This window comes from Nomia melanderi, chromosome 9, assembly GCF_051020985.1.
Source record: "Nomia melanderi isolate GNS246 chromosome 9, iyNomMela1, whole genome shotgun sequence".
Lineage (NCBI taxonomy): Eukaryota > Metazoa > Arthropoda > Insecta > Hymenoptera > Halictidae > Nomia > Nomia melanderi.
The window spans coordinates 10,161,920-10,179,228 of record NC_135007.1 but is presented as its reverse complement, the minus strand read 5'-3'; the positions used below and the strand labels follow the sequence as shown (position 1 = coordinate 10,179,228).

The window sequence follows — 17,309 nt, the reverse complement described above, 5'->3', positions numbered from 1 at the left end:
GGTTATTTGTTTTTAAATTTTCATAATTTGTACTGTGTAATATAAATGGAAATGGGTATACATAGCAATTAGAAATTGTAAACAACCATATTGTCATGCGATCATTTGTGTAATTATATTTTTTTGTAAATACGTATAATTTATTTATTCGTTACATAATTATTCAATTATCTATACAACACTTAAATGAAATATACAATAAATTACAATATAATTACTTTTCTTTTAATAGCGGAGGGTCAGATGTTTGATCTTCTTCAAATATTGTACTCAATGAAATAGGAATCACAAAATATTTCAAAATATTTTCTGAAACAAAACACAATGTAACACTATTAAAATATTTCTTGATCCTGTTGCATAATTTGTTCCTTTATAGTAACTATCACTTACCTACTACCTGTTTATCTAGCTTGTATTCAGTAGCTATTTGTTCTACAGTATATTTATTAGGATCGTCACTATGCATGTGTATAAAATATAAAGCATCTTGCAGGGAACATTTACCTTCAGGAATCCGACCAATGTTTTCATAAGGAAACTCAGCTTCCCTTAGATTATATCTTCTTTGGGGTAATAACTTACTTGAACCAGATTCCTCTGTTACTTTCTTATAAACATATGCAAAACATGTTTTGAATCCTTATTTTTCTTATTAAATATTATTGTATTCAACTATCATTAAAAAGATGCATACCATAGAATCTTTAGATGTGACATAAACTTTCTTTAAATAATCATCTAATTGCATATCCTTTTTGTAATGGTTTTCCATGAAATTTGGGTACACTAAAATAAAAACATCTATTAGGATACAATGTACAACATAACTTTTTATATTTATAACTATTTTTATCTGTAGAAAGAATTATATGTTAGAGATAATTTGTGCAATCCCTTATGACATATAATAATAATAATCAATGAATCTAATTATAAAGTCAACAAAAGTTATTGAATGTGTTTGATTAAAACAAAATTTATTATGACTTTTAGCACAACTACAAGTCTTGTTTAATTATAGGTACCTTAAAATAAAATATTAAAATACGCTTTATTTTCAAAAAATGTTTAAATTATTACATTTAATAATCATACGAAAATCAGAATTACTTACTTTTATTTACTAATTCTTTTTGTTTAACTACTGTAGGATATTGAGGTGCAGCATCGGGTTTATCTTTTGATAAAACCTTGCTTGTTCGATTCGTAATATTAAAATTACGAAATGGTCGAGTTAAACGTGAATATATGTACGATAATGCCCCCTTCCATATATTTGGCGACTTTTTCCCCATTTTAATTTTTAAACATTAAAAAATAATACTAAATTACAACGTACAATTCACATCACACTTTGCTGCCTAAGAAGGAATTAATGAATCTACAATATTCAGAATTGCGACACAAAATATACTATCTGCTAAACAGTAAATTGACAGAGTAGTAAAATTTTTAAACGTGTATACACAATGAATAGGTTAATGTCACATAACCTACACCTCTTTTTAGTGCCATCTCTATACTTGACTAGTAATACCAACATATTAATTTATTTAAATCTAAATTTACTTGTGACAAGTCACTAACGGTTTTTCATGGAAACCACCTACTTACATTTAGTAACAAAAAAGTATGTCCTTAGATGGGGTTCATGGAAATTTCTCTTCGCCTTACTTCTTCCCAGTGCATCTAACTTGAATAAAATATAAACAAGAATTAGGAGGAAATTTCTACAACTTCGTAGATGTCAAGTTAAAACTCATAGGACTTAATTTAATATTAAAGATTGTGCACTAAAAGAAATTACAAGATCAATGATCATTGTTGAAACAACCATCTTTTTTTATCATTCGAATGATCCCGCGAAAATATTGTTTTTCAGGTATACCAAGGTAGAGTATATTTTTTAGCTACAGTAGCTATTCTCTCTTTATGTAACCAATGACTATAGCAGTTAGTAGCGGAGGAAATTTGTATAAGCAGATGGATTGATAAGTTCACTGTAATCATCATGGCTCTGTTCGTATGGAGTTTTAGAGGAAACATCAACCGGTTTTTAATTGATGTTCAAATATTACAATGCCTTATCGTGTTAATCGGTCTGTTTAATTTGTCTATGTGTCTCTATGAAGATCAAATTGGAAAATTTGACTGGTAAAATGTTTCGTATTTTGAAACGAATGTTGATTGTAATGCTGAGCGCTTAAATAATGTAGTAGCATGCTTCCTTGTTTGACACTGTGTCTACTAATCGAATTACACTAATCGGAAGATTCATTATTTTATTTGCAGGAAACAAAATTATGTCGGTAAAATTAAGTTTGCCAGTTTTGACACCGTCTCAACTGCAAAAAAGATTATTGTTGCTACTGAGGAAAATGTTATCGCTGCGCTAAACCTCAAGTCAGGTAGTCATAAACGTTGATATTAAAACAGCCACGTATAATGAATAAATTTTCTTTTGTACTTGTAAACGAAAATTGTCAACTATTAATTAATAATTTGATAAGTGGCAAGACTTTTCAATATTTACATTATTCTATGTTATAAATGAAAGAATCAGCAAATATTAACACTTGATGTTTCTTATTCCATGGAAGTTAATAGAGAAATTATATTATGAGACTATGAAAAGATAATCTTTTTAATTATTGATTCTAAAGTTGTGAAAAGTAACATATTTCTAAATACAGAAAACAAAGTAAATATGAAGATTAATAAAAAAATTCATTTCATTAGGACAAATCTTATGGAGACGTGTATTAGAAAAGGGATATGCAGGTCATATTCATGCAATGGGTGGAGTTGCAGATGGAGATCTTGTTTCTGTAAGTGGGGGAGTACCAGCTATTGTTCGTGCGTGGGATTTAGCCACAGGACATATCCTTCATGAATGGCCAATAGCTGAACAAAGTCCAGATAGGTTAATATTACACTTTAAAAATAATTACTTGTAAAAGGAGTTGTCATAGTTGCTGTGTAAAATTATTTATCTTTAAGTCAGTTTTAGTACATGAGGATTTTCATATTGCTTAACACGTTCGTGCACAGTAATAATTTTAATAAGCAGCAAAAATAGATAGGTGATTTATTTTTCAACTCCCAAGGTTAAAGTGCATAATAATTTGAAAAAAATTAAAGCTATATGGAATTAAATACATGATAATGCAACTTATAAATTTGAATGTTATAGCATTCATGTCATTTTGCATCACGATGAAAATGACTGCTATAACATCCACATTTGCGAACGTGTTAACAGTCTTAATAAAAATGAACTAAAATATGTTAATTAATGGTACAGTATGTAATGGAGACACAGTGTACATAATGAGAGATAATTATGATTATTGATTTTCAGACGTTTCTCTCCATTTATATCTTTTTCTACATTGGGATTGTACAGTGCTCACAGGTTTTTTTTACCTTATCTTAATGCACAATCAATAATACATGTATATTCTATACATTCAGTGATTAATAATCTCACATGTATGATGTGCTGTACTCAGTGTAATTCTTGTATTGCATTTCATGTTTTACACTTTATTCTTTGCAAAAAAAAAGATATAGAAAAGAAATCGAAAATGATAAACAAGACAGATTTAAAAATCAATCAATTTCTATGTTGTGTAATTTGTATACGTATCACTTTAATAATTTCACTGAAGCATCTTGTTCTGCAATAATTATTAATTTATTTAATACTTTTTTCAATCTTGTGTACATAATATATGTATAATTAATTGGTGTGATCATATTATATAATATTATTGATAAATATTATATGTTAGCTAAGATAATGCACATTATTTATGTTAACATTTTCAATTTCGTGTTACTATTCAGAATCAAAGATGTAAAGTGGCACATAAAGGATGGTACGCTACATCATATTTTACCAATTTATAATAGCGCTGTTGAAGTGACATCGTATGATAGTAAAACAGGAGACAAACTCAAGACATCGCAAATCTCTGCAGAATTTATAAATCAGGAAACAGAGTAAGAAACTAAATTAAAACATGACTGTTATACTCTACGTTGATTACATTAAAAACTTTTATTTCATCTGATCGATTGATATTATTTAATTTAGTTTGTTTTCTTTTTCCTTAGATGTGTTCTGGCAGCTCCATATCTAGCATGTTTAAGAGGGGTTAATTCACTAGCCATATTATTCTTAATACACTTGTTTGATAGAAATGTTAAGACAGAATCATTTTCCATGTTCGCAATATTTGGTGGGGGTTCACAAGGTCCATATCACATAGAATCACTAGCTGGCGAAGAACCTGCTGTATCAATTAGCGCAGATGCTAATCAAAGAAAACGAATTCTTATTATTGGAGAAAAACCTGTTCCTATTGAAAGAGATATAGCTGGTGATGCAATGCTCTATATTGTTTCAGCTGACAATGAAAAAGTGCTTCTGGAAACAACGTATAAAGCAGGAGTAAATACTTTATTTTTAATCACACTTGTAAAACTTCTGAAATGTTATTTACATATAATTATTAAGACATTAAATTATTTGATTTTAGACAACAGTAATTACAGCTACAGAACTTTTAACATCGGAACCAATGCCAAATTTATCGTTGACTCTACAGCATGGTTCTTTACTGTCGCCAACAATTGTGGCTTCTGTTTGCCCTCGACAAGCAAAAGGCATAACGTGTCGACATTTATTAAGCTCACAAGATCACAGTGTTGCACTTTTACAACATAATAAATTAATATGGGCAAGAGAGGAAGCACTTGCTAGTATCGTAGCAGTGGAAATTATAGAATTGCCTATGTCCGATAGGGAACAGGCTATTGAAACAGAATTTGATCAGAAAGAAAGTAAGTATGAATCATATATTACTTTCATGTTTATTAAGGTACATTAAAAATCCGCAAAAATTGAAATAAATAATACTTTTATTTTCAATTATTCAGCTAGAAATTAAATAATCATTGGAGTTTGTGATACATTCTGAATTCATATTTATAAAATATCAAATAATTTAACATGGTTATTAGGAATACTAAAAAAAACGTTATTATATTGCAGTTTCGTAATTTATATTATTATTCAAATAATATAAGAAGCTTGATGTTGTAACTTAATTGTAATAATGATAACAGAATTATTCTATTTTTCTAATTTCATAATTAACAAAAACAGATTATTTAAGTTATATTAATTATATTTCTTTTGTGAATGGCTGCTGGCAGGTATTGATGTAGACAGTTCATGTAAGTAGTGAAGCAGCAAGGGCTGGTTTGAAAATTATTTTGTTTTCCTGGTGTCGTTTAGACTTATTCGCATGTATCGACTTTCCTTAGGCATTCATGTAAATGTGAAGAGAATATTTTTATAGTCTAACCCTCTGTTACTTAGAAAAAATTGCGACATGGCAATTAGTATTTGCATGGAAATTTTAAACATTTAGAAATTCAATGAATACACTTGCATAGAAGGATTTTAAATGACACGTTTGAAAATAATTGAATAATGTAATTTATATTTAGTGCTATGCATGAATAATTACATAAATACAAATAATCTGAGACTGTAATTGTATCTACAAACTTATAGTTTTAAAATAATTTTTAATCAACTGGTTTTAACGCAACTTGAATCACGTGCTATTTGTTACTGTTTCAATTTTACAGTTGCATACTTTGCTGTTTTTTTAATAACAGTAGTAAATAGGAAAACAGGTCGCAGTATCTTTCTTGTTCATATAATATATGTAATTTCATAATTTTATGTTACAATTAGGGGATGTGCTAAGTATGATGATCAGAAGAGTCAGCTCACAATTCAAGCAAGCAAAAGCATTTTTCCAATCTATATTAAGTATTACACCTCAACCATCCAACCAACGTACTGATTTAGTACGAGATAAATTTGGATTACATAAAATGATTGTTCTTGTTACTTCAACTGGAAAGGTATGATTTTATTTTATAGCTACTAATTAATAAATTGCATGTGCTAGTTGATAAATATATATATTAACCAACATGGACAATATACAACATGTAATTTTGCTTATAGTTATATGGTATTGAAACTAGGAAAGGCGAAATTATTTGGCAACTCAGAGTACCAAGCATTAAAGGTTTTGTGAAAAGATCTAATGCAATAGTTTTATACGTGCAACGTGGCAGTAGACATTTTCCGTATCCACCTCAATGCACGCTATTAGCAGAAGATAAAGTATGTTTTCCTATACATATAAAAACGAAATTATTTTTTAATTTCAGTTTTATATTGCATAATTTACATTACATGTTTTAGGATACAGAACAGGGAGTCATATACACATTTAATCCAATTACTGGTCAACCATTAGATGGTTTAATAAAACTAGGATATAAAATAAAGCAATCCATGTTACTTCATGTTACAACCGATGATTTCTTACGAAGTATGCTTATCCTTGATACTCGGGATAGAGCACACATATATCCTGAAGGTGCAACAGCAATGGCTGCATCTTTTGGTAAAAATATGTATATGTTTACTGCTGATCAAACAACAGGTGTATTATCTGGATTTTCTCTTTCGTACAGTACAACTCAGGTACATACAATAGAAAATACATAATTCATACGATATGTTAAAGTGAATATTGAAATTAGATTTAATTTATAGGAACTTATCGCTCATAAAGTATGGGAGTTACTACTTTCACCGAAAAACCAAAGAATAACGCATGTTGTATCGAAAAATCCAATAGAACGTGTTCATTCTCAGGGTAGAGTTTTAAGTGATAGATCTGTTCTATATAAATATATTAATCCTAATTTAGTTGCCATAGTAACCGAGGGTGTTGGATATACTCATAAGAGTAAGCTCAAGATGAATTACAATTAAAGTAGCGTTAAATTTTGAGTAACGTGCTTTTACGATTTATTTCTTTCAGATACGCTTAATCTGTATTTATTGGACGTAGTATCTGGAGCAATGATATTTTCTATTATACATAAGAGAGTCCGTGGTCCAGTTCATATTGTGCATTCAGAAAATTGGATAGTATACAGCTACTTTAATGAAAAAAGCCGTAGAACTGAAATCGCTAGTCTCGAACTTTATGAAGGAAAAGTACAGAGTAATATAACAGGTACTGTATAGTTTTTTGTAATTACAGGTTGCAAAAAAAATGTTCATTGTACTTAAATTTCTTTCTTTAAATCGTTTATATACCGTTCCAGTGTTTTCATCTTTATCTACGACGAAATTGCCAATTGTGGAAAGGCAAGCCTTTATTTTCCCTGCAGCAATAGAGTCTATGCGGGAAACTATTACAGAGAAGGGTATTACAAGCAAGCACATTATAGGTAAATACAATATTTAAATATTGCATGACGAAATTTAAAATAGAAATAAAATACGATTACTGATAAGTTACTTTTTATAGTTGCTCTAGCCAGTGGTGGAGTATTGGAATTACCGTGGAAAATGGTAGATCCGCGGCGGCCTATTAATCCAGAAGTACGCGAAGAAGGGGTTATACCATACATGCCAGAAATACCTATTCAAATGGACGCAATAATTAATTATAATCAAAGCGTATTTAGGGTGTCAGGTGTTCATACTAGTCCTAGTGGCCTTGAAAGTACTTGCTTAGTTTTTGTATATGGTCTTGGTAAGTGTTTCGTTGTTATAATTATATTTTCCTGTTTTTATAAACCGAATTAATTTATGGGAAATAATGTTTATACCATGATTAATTATACATACAATACAATTTATTACAGACTTGTTCTACACGCGCGTGACACCATCTAAAACGTTTGATGTTCTGAAAGAAGATTTCGATTATTATCTAATAATGATAGTATTAGCAGGTCTTTTAATTTCATCGTACGTTACAAAGAAACTAGCTTCACAGAAAGCTCAGAAACAAGCATGGAAATGATGTATCGTTTCACTAGAAAAAATCAGTACATAACATTCTTAAGTATTTGTTCCTTAAAGGTAAAACATTTTGCTAATAATAATTTGTAAAGAAAAGGTACTGTTTTATAAAAAGACAATGTTACTGCAAAAGTAAATGTTAACAGTTTATTACATTACCTGAAATATCTAAACATACATATATATATATATATTTATATTTGTTCCTTTATTGGTTCAAAACGCACACGCTATAGATACAATTGTATATCTGAATTTTCAAGCAGTGTGCTTAGTCATTATATGACAAGAGTGGACCATGATCGCTAATTATTAGATCAGTAAAATAACTGACAACATGCTCAAGTTATAATTAGTTTTTTCTTCAAACTACAGTATTTCCCCCGAAGATCTTGAATAATTCAGTCTGGTTTATTATCAGTATAAACTCATTTGCAAACTATACGAATATATTTTTTTAATAAAAAATGCAAAATTAAGAATAGTTTTCTTTTAAGTTGAAGATAAGGAAAATTATATTCTAAAGGACATTTTCTGTGCAATTCCAAAAAGTAGGAACATTTTTAATTCAAGTTTTTTCGGGAGACTACTGTATATACATACAGATTTTTTCAACATGTGAACACTCTACAAAACAAATTTCGATCTATTAAATATTGAACAATGATGAAGCATGAATATCTAAGATATTAATATTGGTTTAGTTTATTTTCGAATTGTCGAAAAACTTACGTGTACATCATATGTACGCACTTCTGGCAGCTTTATTATCAACAAATGATACAGTTTATGTTCCTTTCTTTTTTTAAATATAAAATCTTGGGATATTGTCACATAAGTATGAAATAAGATAAACACTTACACGTATGCTACGAAATTGTTTTTAAATCAAATTAAGGTAGAAGAAAGAAAAGTAAAATGTACATAATAATATATGCAAATTTCATGTTATATCTTATAAAATATAAATACATTAATTTATTGCCACTGAAACTTATATTTTATTTATGAAACTAGTGATGTACGATATAAGAAAATTTTCTAAGAAATTTCCATTGAATAATCTTGTTATATTTTTTAAACACACTAATCATCGCTAGATTTATTAAAAAAGGAATGGCTAAAAAAGAGTTATAAACATACATGGTTTATATACATTGCAGTTTTTAATCATATATGTCTACAAGTATTTTTTGGTTTTTGAAGTGCAATTTACTTCATTAATATTTTCTTCATTGTCAACAGAATATTAACGTAACACTTACATTTCTTTCATTTAAATATTTACAATAACAAAGGAAATATTAAATTATCATTATATGTTGGTTTATTAATTCTGCATAGAAGTTAACATGTATCACAGTACAAATAAATGATTTTATTTATTGTATATTTATAATTACAAATTAAATGAATTATATCGTCTGTGAATAAGAAACATAAAATCATTTCTGTTACATAGAATAGTTATTTGCTTTGTAGATATATGTAAAGTTTCTAACAAACATAAGTTATTGTAAAAAATAGGAATGTAAACAGTAATGTTACGAAAATGTAAAATGTGAAGTACCATTACGAAATACAAATTGAATACAAATAAAAATTTAAAATATTATTAGTAGTTCTCCCATTTTCATTCTTTTTCTTAGTTATAAGATGCAAAAACCGATTTTAGAAATACAACAGGAAAAACATACGTATAATGTAAATATCATTATTTATTATAATACAAATTTATATCATTATACAATATATTACAATGTTGATAACACAATAAACTTGTTAAACTTACTTTGATCTCGTTTCTTTTTTCTTATCACATTTCCGAATACAAATCTTTATTTTGTATATATTTTATAATGATTTGAATATTTTTGTAATATTCGTTTGTTGCAGCATTTTCAGGTAGCTGAAAAAATAGCAAAATATATAAATGTTTAATGCATGGTCATTAATATGATATATATTGGTTTATAAACTATATAAAAATTACCATCAAATTGTTTATATCAATAGTCTCATCAGAAGTAATTTTCGATATTTTAGAGTTAATAATACTTAGACACTTCACCCAAGCAATGTCTGAATTATAATCCGCAATTTCTTTGTACAAGTTTATGCAGCATGACTATAAATAATAAGAAGGTATATAAAACCTGACTAAATATAATTATTATATATTTTTTGTAGAACTATATACTTGTAATATGGGATGCTGGTGTTTATTAAGGTACGGCTCTGCAACACTCAGAACATTCCATGTATCGTTTTCAAGAAAATTTAAATTTTTCACTATTGCACCTAGTGACGAAAGTAATTCCTTTTGTAACTTATAAAGTTGAGTGTATTTATAAATATTTTCCGAACTCGTATTGTAACTTTTACTTGCTGAACTATTTAAAAACTTTGAAAGTGCTGGTAAAACTTGTCTAAAAGTAATCATATTATTTATAGTATTGTTAACTAATTAACTACTAATTTACTAATCTAATGTAGTTACATTAACATTTATTATTTGAAAAATGAAGTAATAATTTATAATAACATAGAAGATGTAAGAAACTTACTTGAGGGTTCTGGATCTGATAAAATCTTTCGAAACGGAACTAAGCACATTTAACAATTGCCACGCTCGATTAATTATTAAGACATTTTCATCGTGAAATCGATCTACTAATGGATGCCAAAGTAAATGTACTATTGGTAATAATTGATTTTCCCATTCAGCTAAAATTTGGAGACCTTCTTGTAATGTTGACATCGCAAGTAGTGACTTTTCTACTTCTTTAGATGGTAGAAAATGTAAACAGTGCCTCATCACATCTTCGATCATTTTTATATAAAGCGGTAAATTCTGTTTTTCTTCTATAGTTTAGATTGATTGTATTAATAAAGAATTAGAAATTTATTATGTTTTAATGAAACCACTTATATTTACCTTTTTCCTCTGTTAAATGTACTTCATCACATTCTTCTAAAGCTTGTGTTTCTACCTCATCTTCTAAATCAATATCAGCTGGAGATTCCTCTATTTCTTTATCAATCTCTTTTCTTATTCTATAATAATCCAATAAAGATTCAATAATTTTTGATGATTTATTTTCAACAATTATACTTTGTTTCCGTATTACTGGTACATCTTTAGGTTTGACTATTTTTTTTATACATACTGTAAACGTGAAAAATACTTTCAAAAAAGCATGTGAGTTTTTCTTTTGAAAATTGTTGTTCAATTGCAGAAGAACATCTTCCACAATTTCTCTTAAACAAGGTAATACGTCTATAGTGCTATATTTCATGACAACTCCTATAACATTAAGTACACCAGGATTACGTTCTACGCGACGTAATTTTACTGTTACGTGGTATGAAAAATAATCAACATTTGCGCGTAGAAGATCACCCACTGTATTGTGTTCTTGAGATTTTGCAATGATCTCAAGAGTTTGAGTTCCAACAAAACTAATTAAACTGTGGTTGCTACCTGAAAATACAAATAAAAGATTATTATTTATTGAATGTATCAGCTATTAATTTTGTTATAGTATAACTAAGATTACCTGCACGTTCTATAATTAAATATAATGTTTTAAGAAGAAATCTATCATAATTTCGTTTTAAGTTTTGAGCCATTAATCCTAATCCTTCCAGCAATAGGCAACATTGAACTACGTTATTTTGAGCAACACCTAAAGGTGTATCTTCGGTACACTCAATAGGTAAATACCAATGTTCAGGATTTATATAAAAATCCACAACATCTTTATAAATTGATAAAAATGAGGCATCTTTAAGTGGAACTAAAATATATAATTAACAGTTAATAACATCATTGTTTTATAAATTATTTTAAAAAATATATATTGCATGTACCATTTATTATCCAGTTTAGTAATAAAAATAATTCTTTTTTATGTTGTGGAATATCAAGTATGAGTCTAAATATGGCATCCACTAAAAGTTTGATATCTCCAAATTTCCCAAGGTATTTACATATTATTACAACTTTTTCTTCACAAGACCTATTCTGAATGAATTTAAATCGTCTCCATAAATGTGATCCAAATGAATAAGCTGGTTCTTCTAAGTCTTTAACATTTACAGCTTGCAAAAGAGAAATGTCACTGCAATCTATTTCAGATACATAGACGAGTGCTAATAACAACCTTCGAACATGCGGCGCAGACATCATGATGAAGGGTAATCTTTGTTCTCCAAGAAGTTTTAAGTAACCAGCAACTTGATTTATGCAAGATAACTGATCATTATCATCTAGGAAACATACAATATTTTATTTTTTACTAGTAAAAATTGGATTTTATATATTTCTTAAAGATTTAAAATATTAAGATTTAGATTTAAGATATTTTTTACAGTATAAATAGACACGTATAAAAATAAAATAAAAGTCGTACCAAATTTTCTAATAATTCTAGGTAATTTTGTCAGTAAATTATAAAAATTTTCTTCTAATAATTCCACCAAAGGCCGCATATTCCTGTTTTGCATATAGTTTGCACTAACTGCATTTAAAGTTTTTTCAACTTCTTCTTGAATTTCTGCAGATTCATCTTCGGATAGAGATATTAGATATTCAATTAATAACATAACATTCGGTGTCATGTTCCTATTTAAAAAATGTGTATAATTTCATTTAACAAATTATTTATAAAAATATAGATATGAAATAACACTATTTACCTCGGACATGTTGTCAGTAGTAAATGAATGGTTTGAACTAGTTCCTTTCTAACTTTGTAATGAGAATGCCTTTTCAGTACATCTAATTGTTGAACAAGTACATTAAGCTTTGTTGCACTAGCATTAAACCATTCTTTGCTTCTTATTGCATTTTTAAGATGTTTTTCTAACTCACTATGATCTTTTATACACAGCGAACTCTCTAAAAGATTGGTATTTACGTTAATATTTCCATTAATAAGAGTGGCTAATGATGGTGTATCGTGTTCTTCTAATTTATCTTTCATTACAAGTGAGATTACTCTTCCCCAAGCTCTTAGCGCTAACTAAAATTTTATATTACAATAAAATTTCAATATATTGCTAAATATTTAATAATAAAAATCATTTTACTTTACCATTGTAAGTTTATGCCCTTGTATTTCGCTACCCATAGCTATCTCCTGCAATCCACTAGCAATGCCAGGTAAAAATAACATAATAACTTCTGCTATTTGATCTTGTAATATAATATCAGATCTATCTGTTTCATCGTCAACTTGACATAGAGCCATTATTGTTTCTACTGCTTTTAATCTAAAAATTTATAAAGCATAGGCACACATAAAAATTGAATAAAATATTGAAAATAAGATTCTTTTATATTTACCTCAGCGAACATGATTTTTCAGTTCTGCCTATCGTTATAGACAATAAAATTCCTTGACCTATCTTTGAGGCATTTTCTCTAACATACAATGATTCTATAACTTCTATGAAACAGGAATGTATTAAAGTCTTAATGCAAATAAGTACTGCTTCTTTAAGTTCTTCGTGACCTGTGATAACTATATAAAATATATAGATTAAATTACATTATATAGTTATTTAATAACTTTCTAATCAAATTAAAACTATAATTAAAGCAAAGTACCCATAGATTGTTGCGTTTGATCATATATTTGTATCAAGAGACATGAATATAACTTATTAAAATATTCTAGCTTGGATATTCTTGCTCTTGATAATATTGCTTGGACTGTTTTTACTAATTCTTCTTTTACATCTTTCCTGTACATAAAAATCATTTATTAACACTCTCATCCAGTCAATCAATTAATTTATGTACTAATTCTAACTATTTTACAAACTTCGCAAATTACATGCACATTCATTTGTATTTGATAAGTAATAATATTTACCTCAGTCTTTGATTTGGCAAATGAGTAATTAGTGGAAATAAAATATATTCCAATAAATCTTGAATAACTTTATCCGAAATTTTTGTTATAGCGAGAGCAACATTACGTGCAGTGTTCACATTCGGATTTTTCATCAAACAATCACAAAGTGGTTTTAAAACAGTGAACGCTTCTTGTATATGATGTCGTTCCATTTTTGAAAACTCGAAAAACAATAACAGTCCGTAACTACACAACTCTGTTAGCATGCATATTATACGTAGTATTAAAAAGATGCTCACTTAACCACAGACTTGTCAAGTCTGTGCTGCCGGCAACCTGTCTTTCGTTGATGATAAATTGGTTCCTGTTCTATGGTATAATGGTAACGTAGGAAGTGATATTGCATTGATGAAACACTTCGTAAAATTCTGTTAACTACCGAGTTTCCAAAAATCTTTCTCATAAATATGTTCCTTAAACAAAAAGAGGCTATATGTAAAATGTCAGTCCAATCAGAACATAGAAATTTACGAAATTATAGGGGCTGACACTAAAATGGTAAATCACTTTTTTGCATAACTTTGGATCTTTACCTTTCGAATCGTTAGAAATCCTTCCCGCAAAGATTATTTTTATCTAAAAGGGAACTGTATACAACATTTCAGCATAATCAGATTTCACAGGTTTTCAAAAGTAAAGCCACAAATATTTTGGATAACAGAACTTGGTGTTAGAAGGGTTGTATTTTCAGGGCAATGGTATAAAATTTTAGATGTTCCACGACTTTCGGTACACTTGTATATTGTACTCTTATGAAGGGGACTGTAAGTATATTATTCTACGAGACGCGAAACACGAGAATGACGAAGGCTGATTACGTAAATACATTAACATAATGTACTAGCTGTTACCCGTGACTTCGCGTGGTTTTCAATTTTATAAACATTATTCGGTAAATGTTTGAGTCGATTTCGATTGATTCAATTACGTGATTATAGTTCGTAATAATACATTTTTAAACATTTGATATCCTAGATCTAAACGGATGAACATCAATATTTCTGGGAACAGTAGAATAAACTGCATAATAAATGTCCATAAATCTAGTGTTAATGCGACAATATATTTAGTACGAGTACCCGGCATGCGTTGCATGCCCGGCATGTTACTCAAAGAAAGAAAGTGCTCTATTTAAATTATAAAATCATTGTAATAATTCAGAAATCTTCGCGGATGTGCGCACAACTCACTAAAGTTTCATCGCAATCGGATGAATGGTATACGAACGCATACGGGACAAACAAAGAAACATTCATTTTTATTAATAAAGATTTACCTATACATATAACACACTATGCAATGGTAACGACAGTTCTTCGATTATCTCAGAAACTAAAAGGTGACATTTTTCTCAAAAGGAAAAATTCTTCGGAATGTCCGTTTCTACAACACATGACAGAAGGTCTTCATTAAGAATTTTTATTCGCCATCAAATCTTATTGTAATTACTTTTAAACGATTCGAACACCACCGTCATCGATGACCGCCACGGCAGCCTTCGTGCTACAGATCCTAGTATACAAAACTAAATTTTAATTTCAAATTTCGTTGCAGAAACGTCGAAACTGATAGGCTAGACAAACGGGACGCTGAATCATCGCGACGATCGATGATCAGTCGTAGTCAAACTCCTTCGCGCTCGTGCCAATCTTCTGCTCATCCTCGGCGCGTCTCGTGCGTCCCGAGTGCGCGCATAGAGTTTGTTATTTGTGGCGCGCGTGTTAACGCGAGCAACAATGTTTATTCAACGCGGCGCGCGGAACGAACAGTGGAAGGACCTCTCGAAAAGAACCAGTCCATTATTCAGTTCGCTATTACGTGTTCCTCGGATTCACTGTTTCAGGTCGTTTCACGCGAGTTTCCTACGATTGTGATAATTACCCCTGCGAAACTTGTGAATTTAATTTAAAAAGTAAAAAATATATACAGTGGCGTTCAAAAGTTCCCGGCCAGATCGCTTTTGGAACTTTTCTTACACAACAGAGGCTTCAAGAATTGTTTGTTGTTATGATATATAAAAGATATATTGCATGAGAGGATACTGTAAAAGAATCAACACCATCTATTCTTTATACGTATCTTTTTAGGAATAAATAATTCAGCATGTTCAAAGGTTTTCGGCCAGAGTGTTTAGAAAAGAAAATAATGCTGGTTTTCTATTATAATAATAATTTATGTGTAGTATTTAACATATCATACTTAGTATCTTGTGGCCATCCCTTTGCATTAATCAAAGCGCTACATCGATGTGACATGGATTCAATTCCAAAAACGATCTAACCGTGAACTTTTGAATGCCAATGGTATATATACTTCCACATGTCACCGATATCAATCCGTTAAGTGGTAATAAGGATCTAAAAACCTTGCAGATGTAAGCAGCAAAACTCTTCAGAGAATCAAGCAGCAAAGATTAACGTTAAATTGATCGAAAAAATTTCTTTGCTTATCCCTGATTACCAACTGGTTCCGAGAAATGCAGATCCCAGGAATGATAAATATAATAGGCCGATCTAGAATATTGTAATCTCAAGACGACTTGACAGTGGGTAAATATGATATCAATAGTTTATTGTTAGGAATTTTAAGAAAAATTCATTTTTAACTAGTTTACTTAACGCATTCCGCGTGAAACGTTTCGTTGCCAAGCACACTTAGTAGTTTATATTATTGTGTCAAGAAAATGAAGAAAATGATGAAAGTGTCCGGTGAAAATGATTGACACGTGAAATACTTCGCTTTAAGGGATATTTTCAATCTACACGTATCTGTGAAATAGAAATTCATTAAGAAATTTGCTGAAATTATTATAAGGTGAAGGGTTCAAAGGATTCAAAGTCTAGCGGACAGAGAATGTTATTGAAAAAGTGGTGTAATAAGTACAGTAACCATATCTCTTATTCTGATGTCCTCGACACGCATGTTTCGGATGTCACTTGATTGTAACATGTCAGAGACGTCGTGTGATTTAATTGTGTGTAATTATGTAACCATTCATCATGTTTCCTCTTTCTTCCATTCGCAAATTAAAGGGTCGACGCGATAAATATGGAATTCAAAACGGTTAAAGTTTCTCCAGTTAGTTGAAGATCGTTGGTTTGGCCTTGAACGAACCACGCGCGATGTCGTTTATGAGAATTCATTGATGCGCTTCGATTCATATTGCTCTTGAATGAGTTTCTCTTAACCTCTCGCCTTTCGATTTCGCTCAAGATTATTTTCGCTACAATTGCTTCCACGTAAACGCTTCACGAGGGAAGAAGTAGTTCACTCGCGTATAGAACGTACATAGAATGTCAGAAAATTGATGGTACCATTCAAAAAAGGGAAGAGGATCTACATAAACAAGTTAAGTCCTTGTCCCATGATTTCTTTCACAGCTGTGCTTAATAGGAGTACTTCATCGTGGATAATTTAGTAGAAAACGATAAAGATTACTCTAAAGATTAAACATTGCTAATAAA

The 17,309-nt window shown here is 29.6% G+C and overlaps 3 protein-coding genes and 1 long non-coding RNA gene across 10 annotated transcripts; 2 read left to right on the top strand and 2 right to left on the bottom strand.

Moving 5' to 3' along the window:
- Positions 1-90: 90 nt before the first annotated feature.
- Positions 91-1,542, bottom strand: LOC116432818 (NADH dehydrogenase [ubiquinone] 1 alpha subcomplex assembly factor 4). Its single transcript, XM_031990230.2, has 4 exons — positions 1,118-1,542; positions 698-789; positions 394-610; positions 91-309 (listed from the first exon to the last, which is right to left on the bottom strand). Exons 1-4 carry the CDS (start codon positions 1,296-1,298, stop codon positions 215-217), a joined length of 585 nt encoding a protein of 194 aa, XP_031846090.1. The 5' UTR covers positions 1,299-1,542; the 3' UTR covers positions 91-214.
- A 396-nt stretch (positions 1,543-1,938) lies between these two features.
- Positions 1,939-9,536, top strand: EMC1 (ER membrane protein complex subunit 1). 4 transcript variants are annotated; one of them, XM_076370530.1, is made up of 16 exons: positions 1,939-2,157; positions 2,296-2,411; positions 2,743-2,926; positions 3,365-3,418; positions 3,853-4,008; positions 4,123-4,459; positions 4,548-4,851; positions 5,227-5,247; positions 5,777-5,949; positions 6,056-6,217; positions 6,299-6,583; positions 6,656-6,851; positions 6,927-7,124; positions 7,216-7,341; positions 7,422-7,649; positions 7,762-9,536. In XM_076370530.1, exons 1-16 carry the CDS (start codon positions 2,015-2,017, stop codon positions 7,920-7,922), a joined length of 2,844 nt encoding a protein of 947 aa, XP_076226645.1. In that variant the 5' UTR covers positions 1,939-2,014; the 3' UTR covers positions 7,923-9,536. The 4 variants fall into 4 exon arrangements, with proteins under 4 accessions (XP_076226645.1, XP_031846071.1, XP_076226646.1 ...); XM_031990211.2 differs by lacking the exon at positions 3,365-3,418; XM_076370531.1 differs by lacking the exon at positions 5,227-5,247.
- A 75-nt stretch (positions 9,537-9,611) lies between these two features.
- Positions 9,612-15,136, bottom strand: Tti1 (Telo2 interacting protein 1). Of its 4 annotated transcripts, none has more exons than XM_076370529.1 (15): positions 15,122-15,136; positions 14,379-14,432; positions 14,085-14,258; positions 13,536-13,672; positions 13,272-13,449; positions 13,021-13,198; positions 12,623-12,948; positions 12,337-12,548; positions 11,795-12,193; positions 11,482-11,721; positions 10,860-11,405; positions 10,489-10,786; positions 10,122-10,350; positions 9,915-10,049; positions 9,612-9,830 (listed from the first exon to the last, which is right to left on the bottom strand). In XM_076370529.1, exons 3-15 carry the CDS (start codon positions 14,246-14,248, stop codon positions 9,738-9,740), a joined length of 3,135 nt encoding a protein of 1,044 aa, XP_076226644.1. In that variant the 5' UTR covers positions 14,249-14,258; positions 14,379-14,432; positions 15,122-15,136; the 3' UTR covers positions 9,612-9,737. The 4 variants fall into 4 exon arrangements, with proteins under 4 accessions (XP_076226644.1, XP_076226643.1, XP_031846070.1 ...); XM_031990210.2 differs by lacking the exon at positions 15,122-15,136 and having other exon boundaries at positions 9,620-9,830; positions 12,623-12,704; positions 12,798-12,948; positions 13,804-14,258; positions 14,379-14,654; XM_076370528.1 differs by lacking the exon at positions 15,122-15,136 and having other exon boundaries at positions 14,379-14,656.
- Positions 15,137-15,456: 320 nt separating this feature from the next.
- On the top strand, positions 15,457-16,541 carry LOC143174167 (uncharacterized). The gene is made up of 3 exons (XR_004236173.2): positions 15,457-15,757; positions 16,218-16,394; positions 16,526-16,541. It is a non-coding gene; the product is annotated as an uncharacterized LOC143174167 (long non-coding RNA).
- Positions 16,542-17,309: the final 768 nt, after the last annotated feature.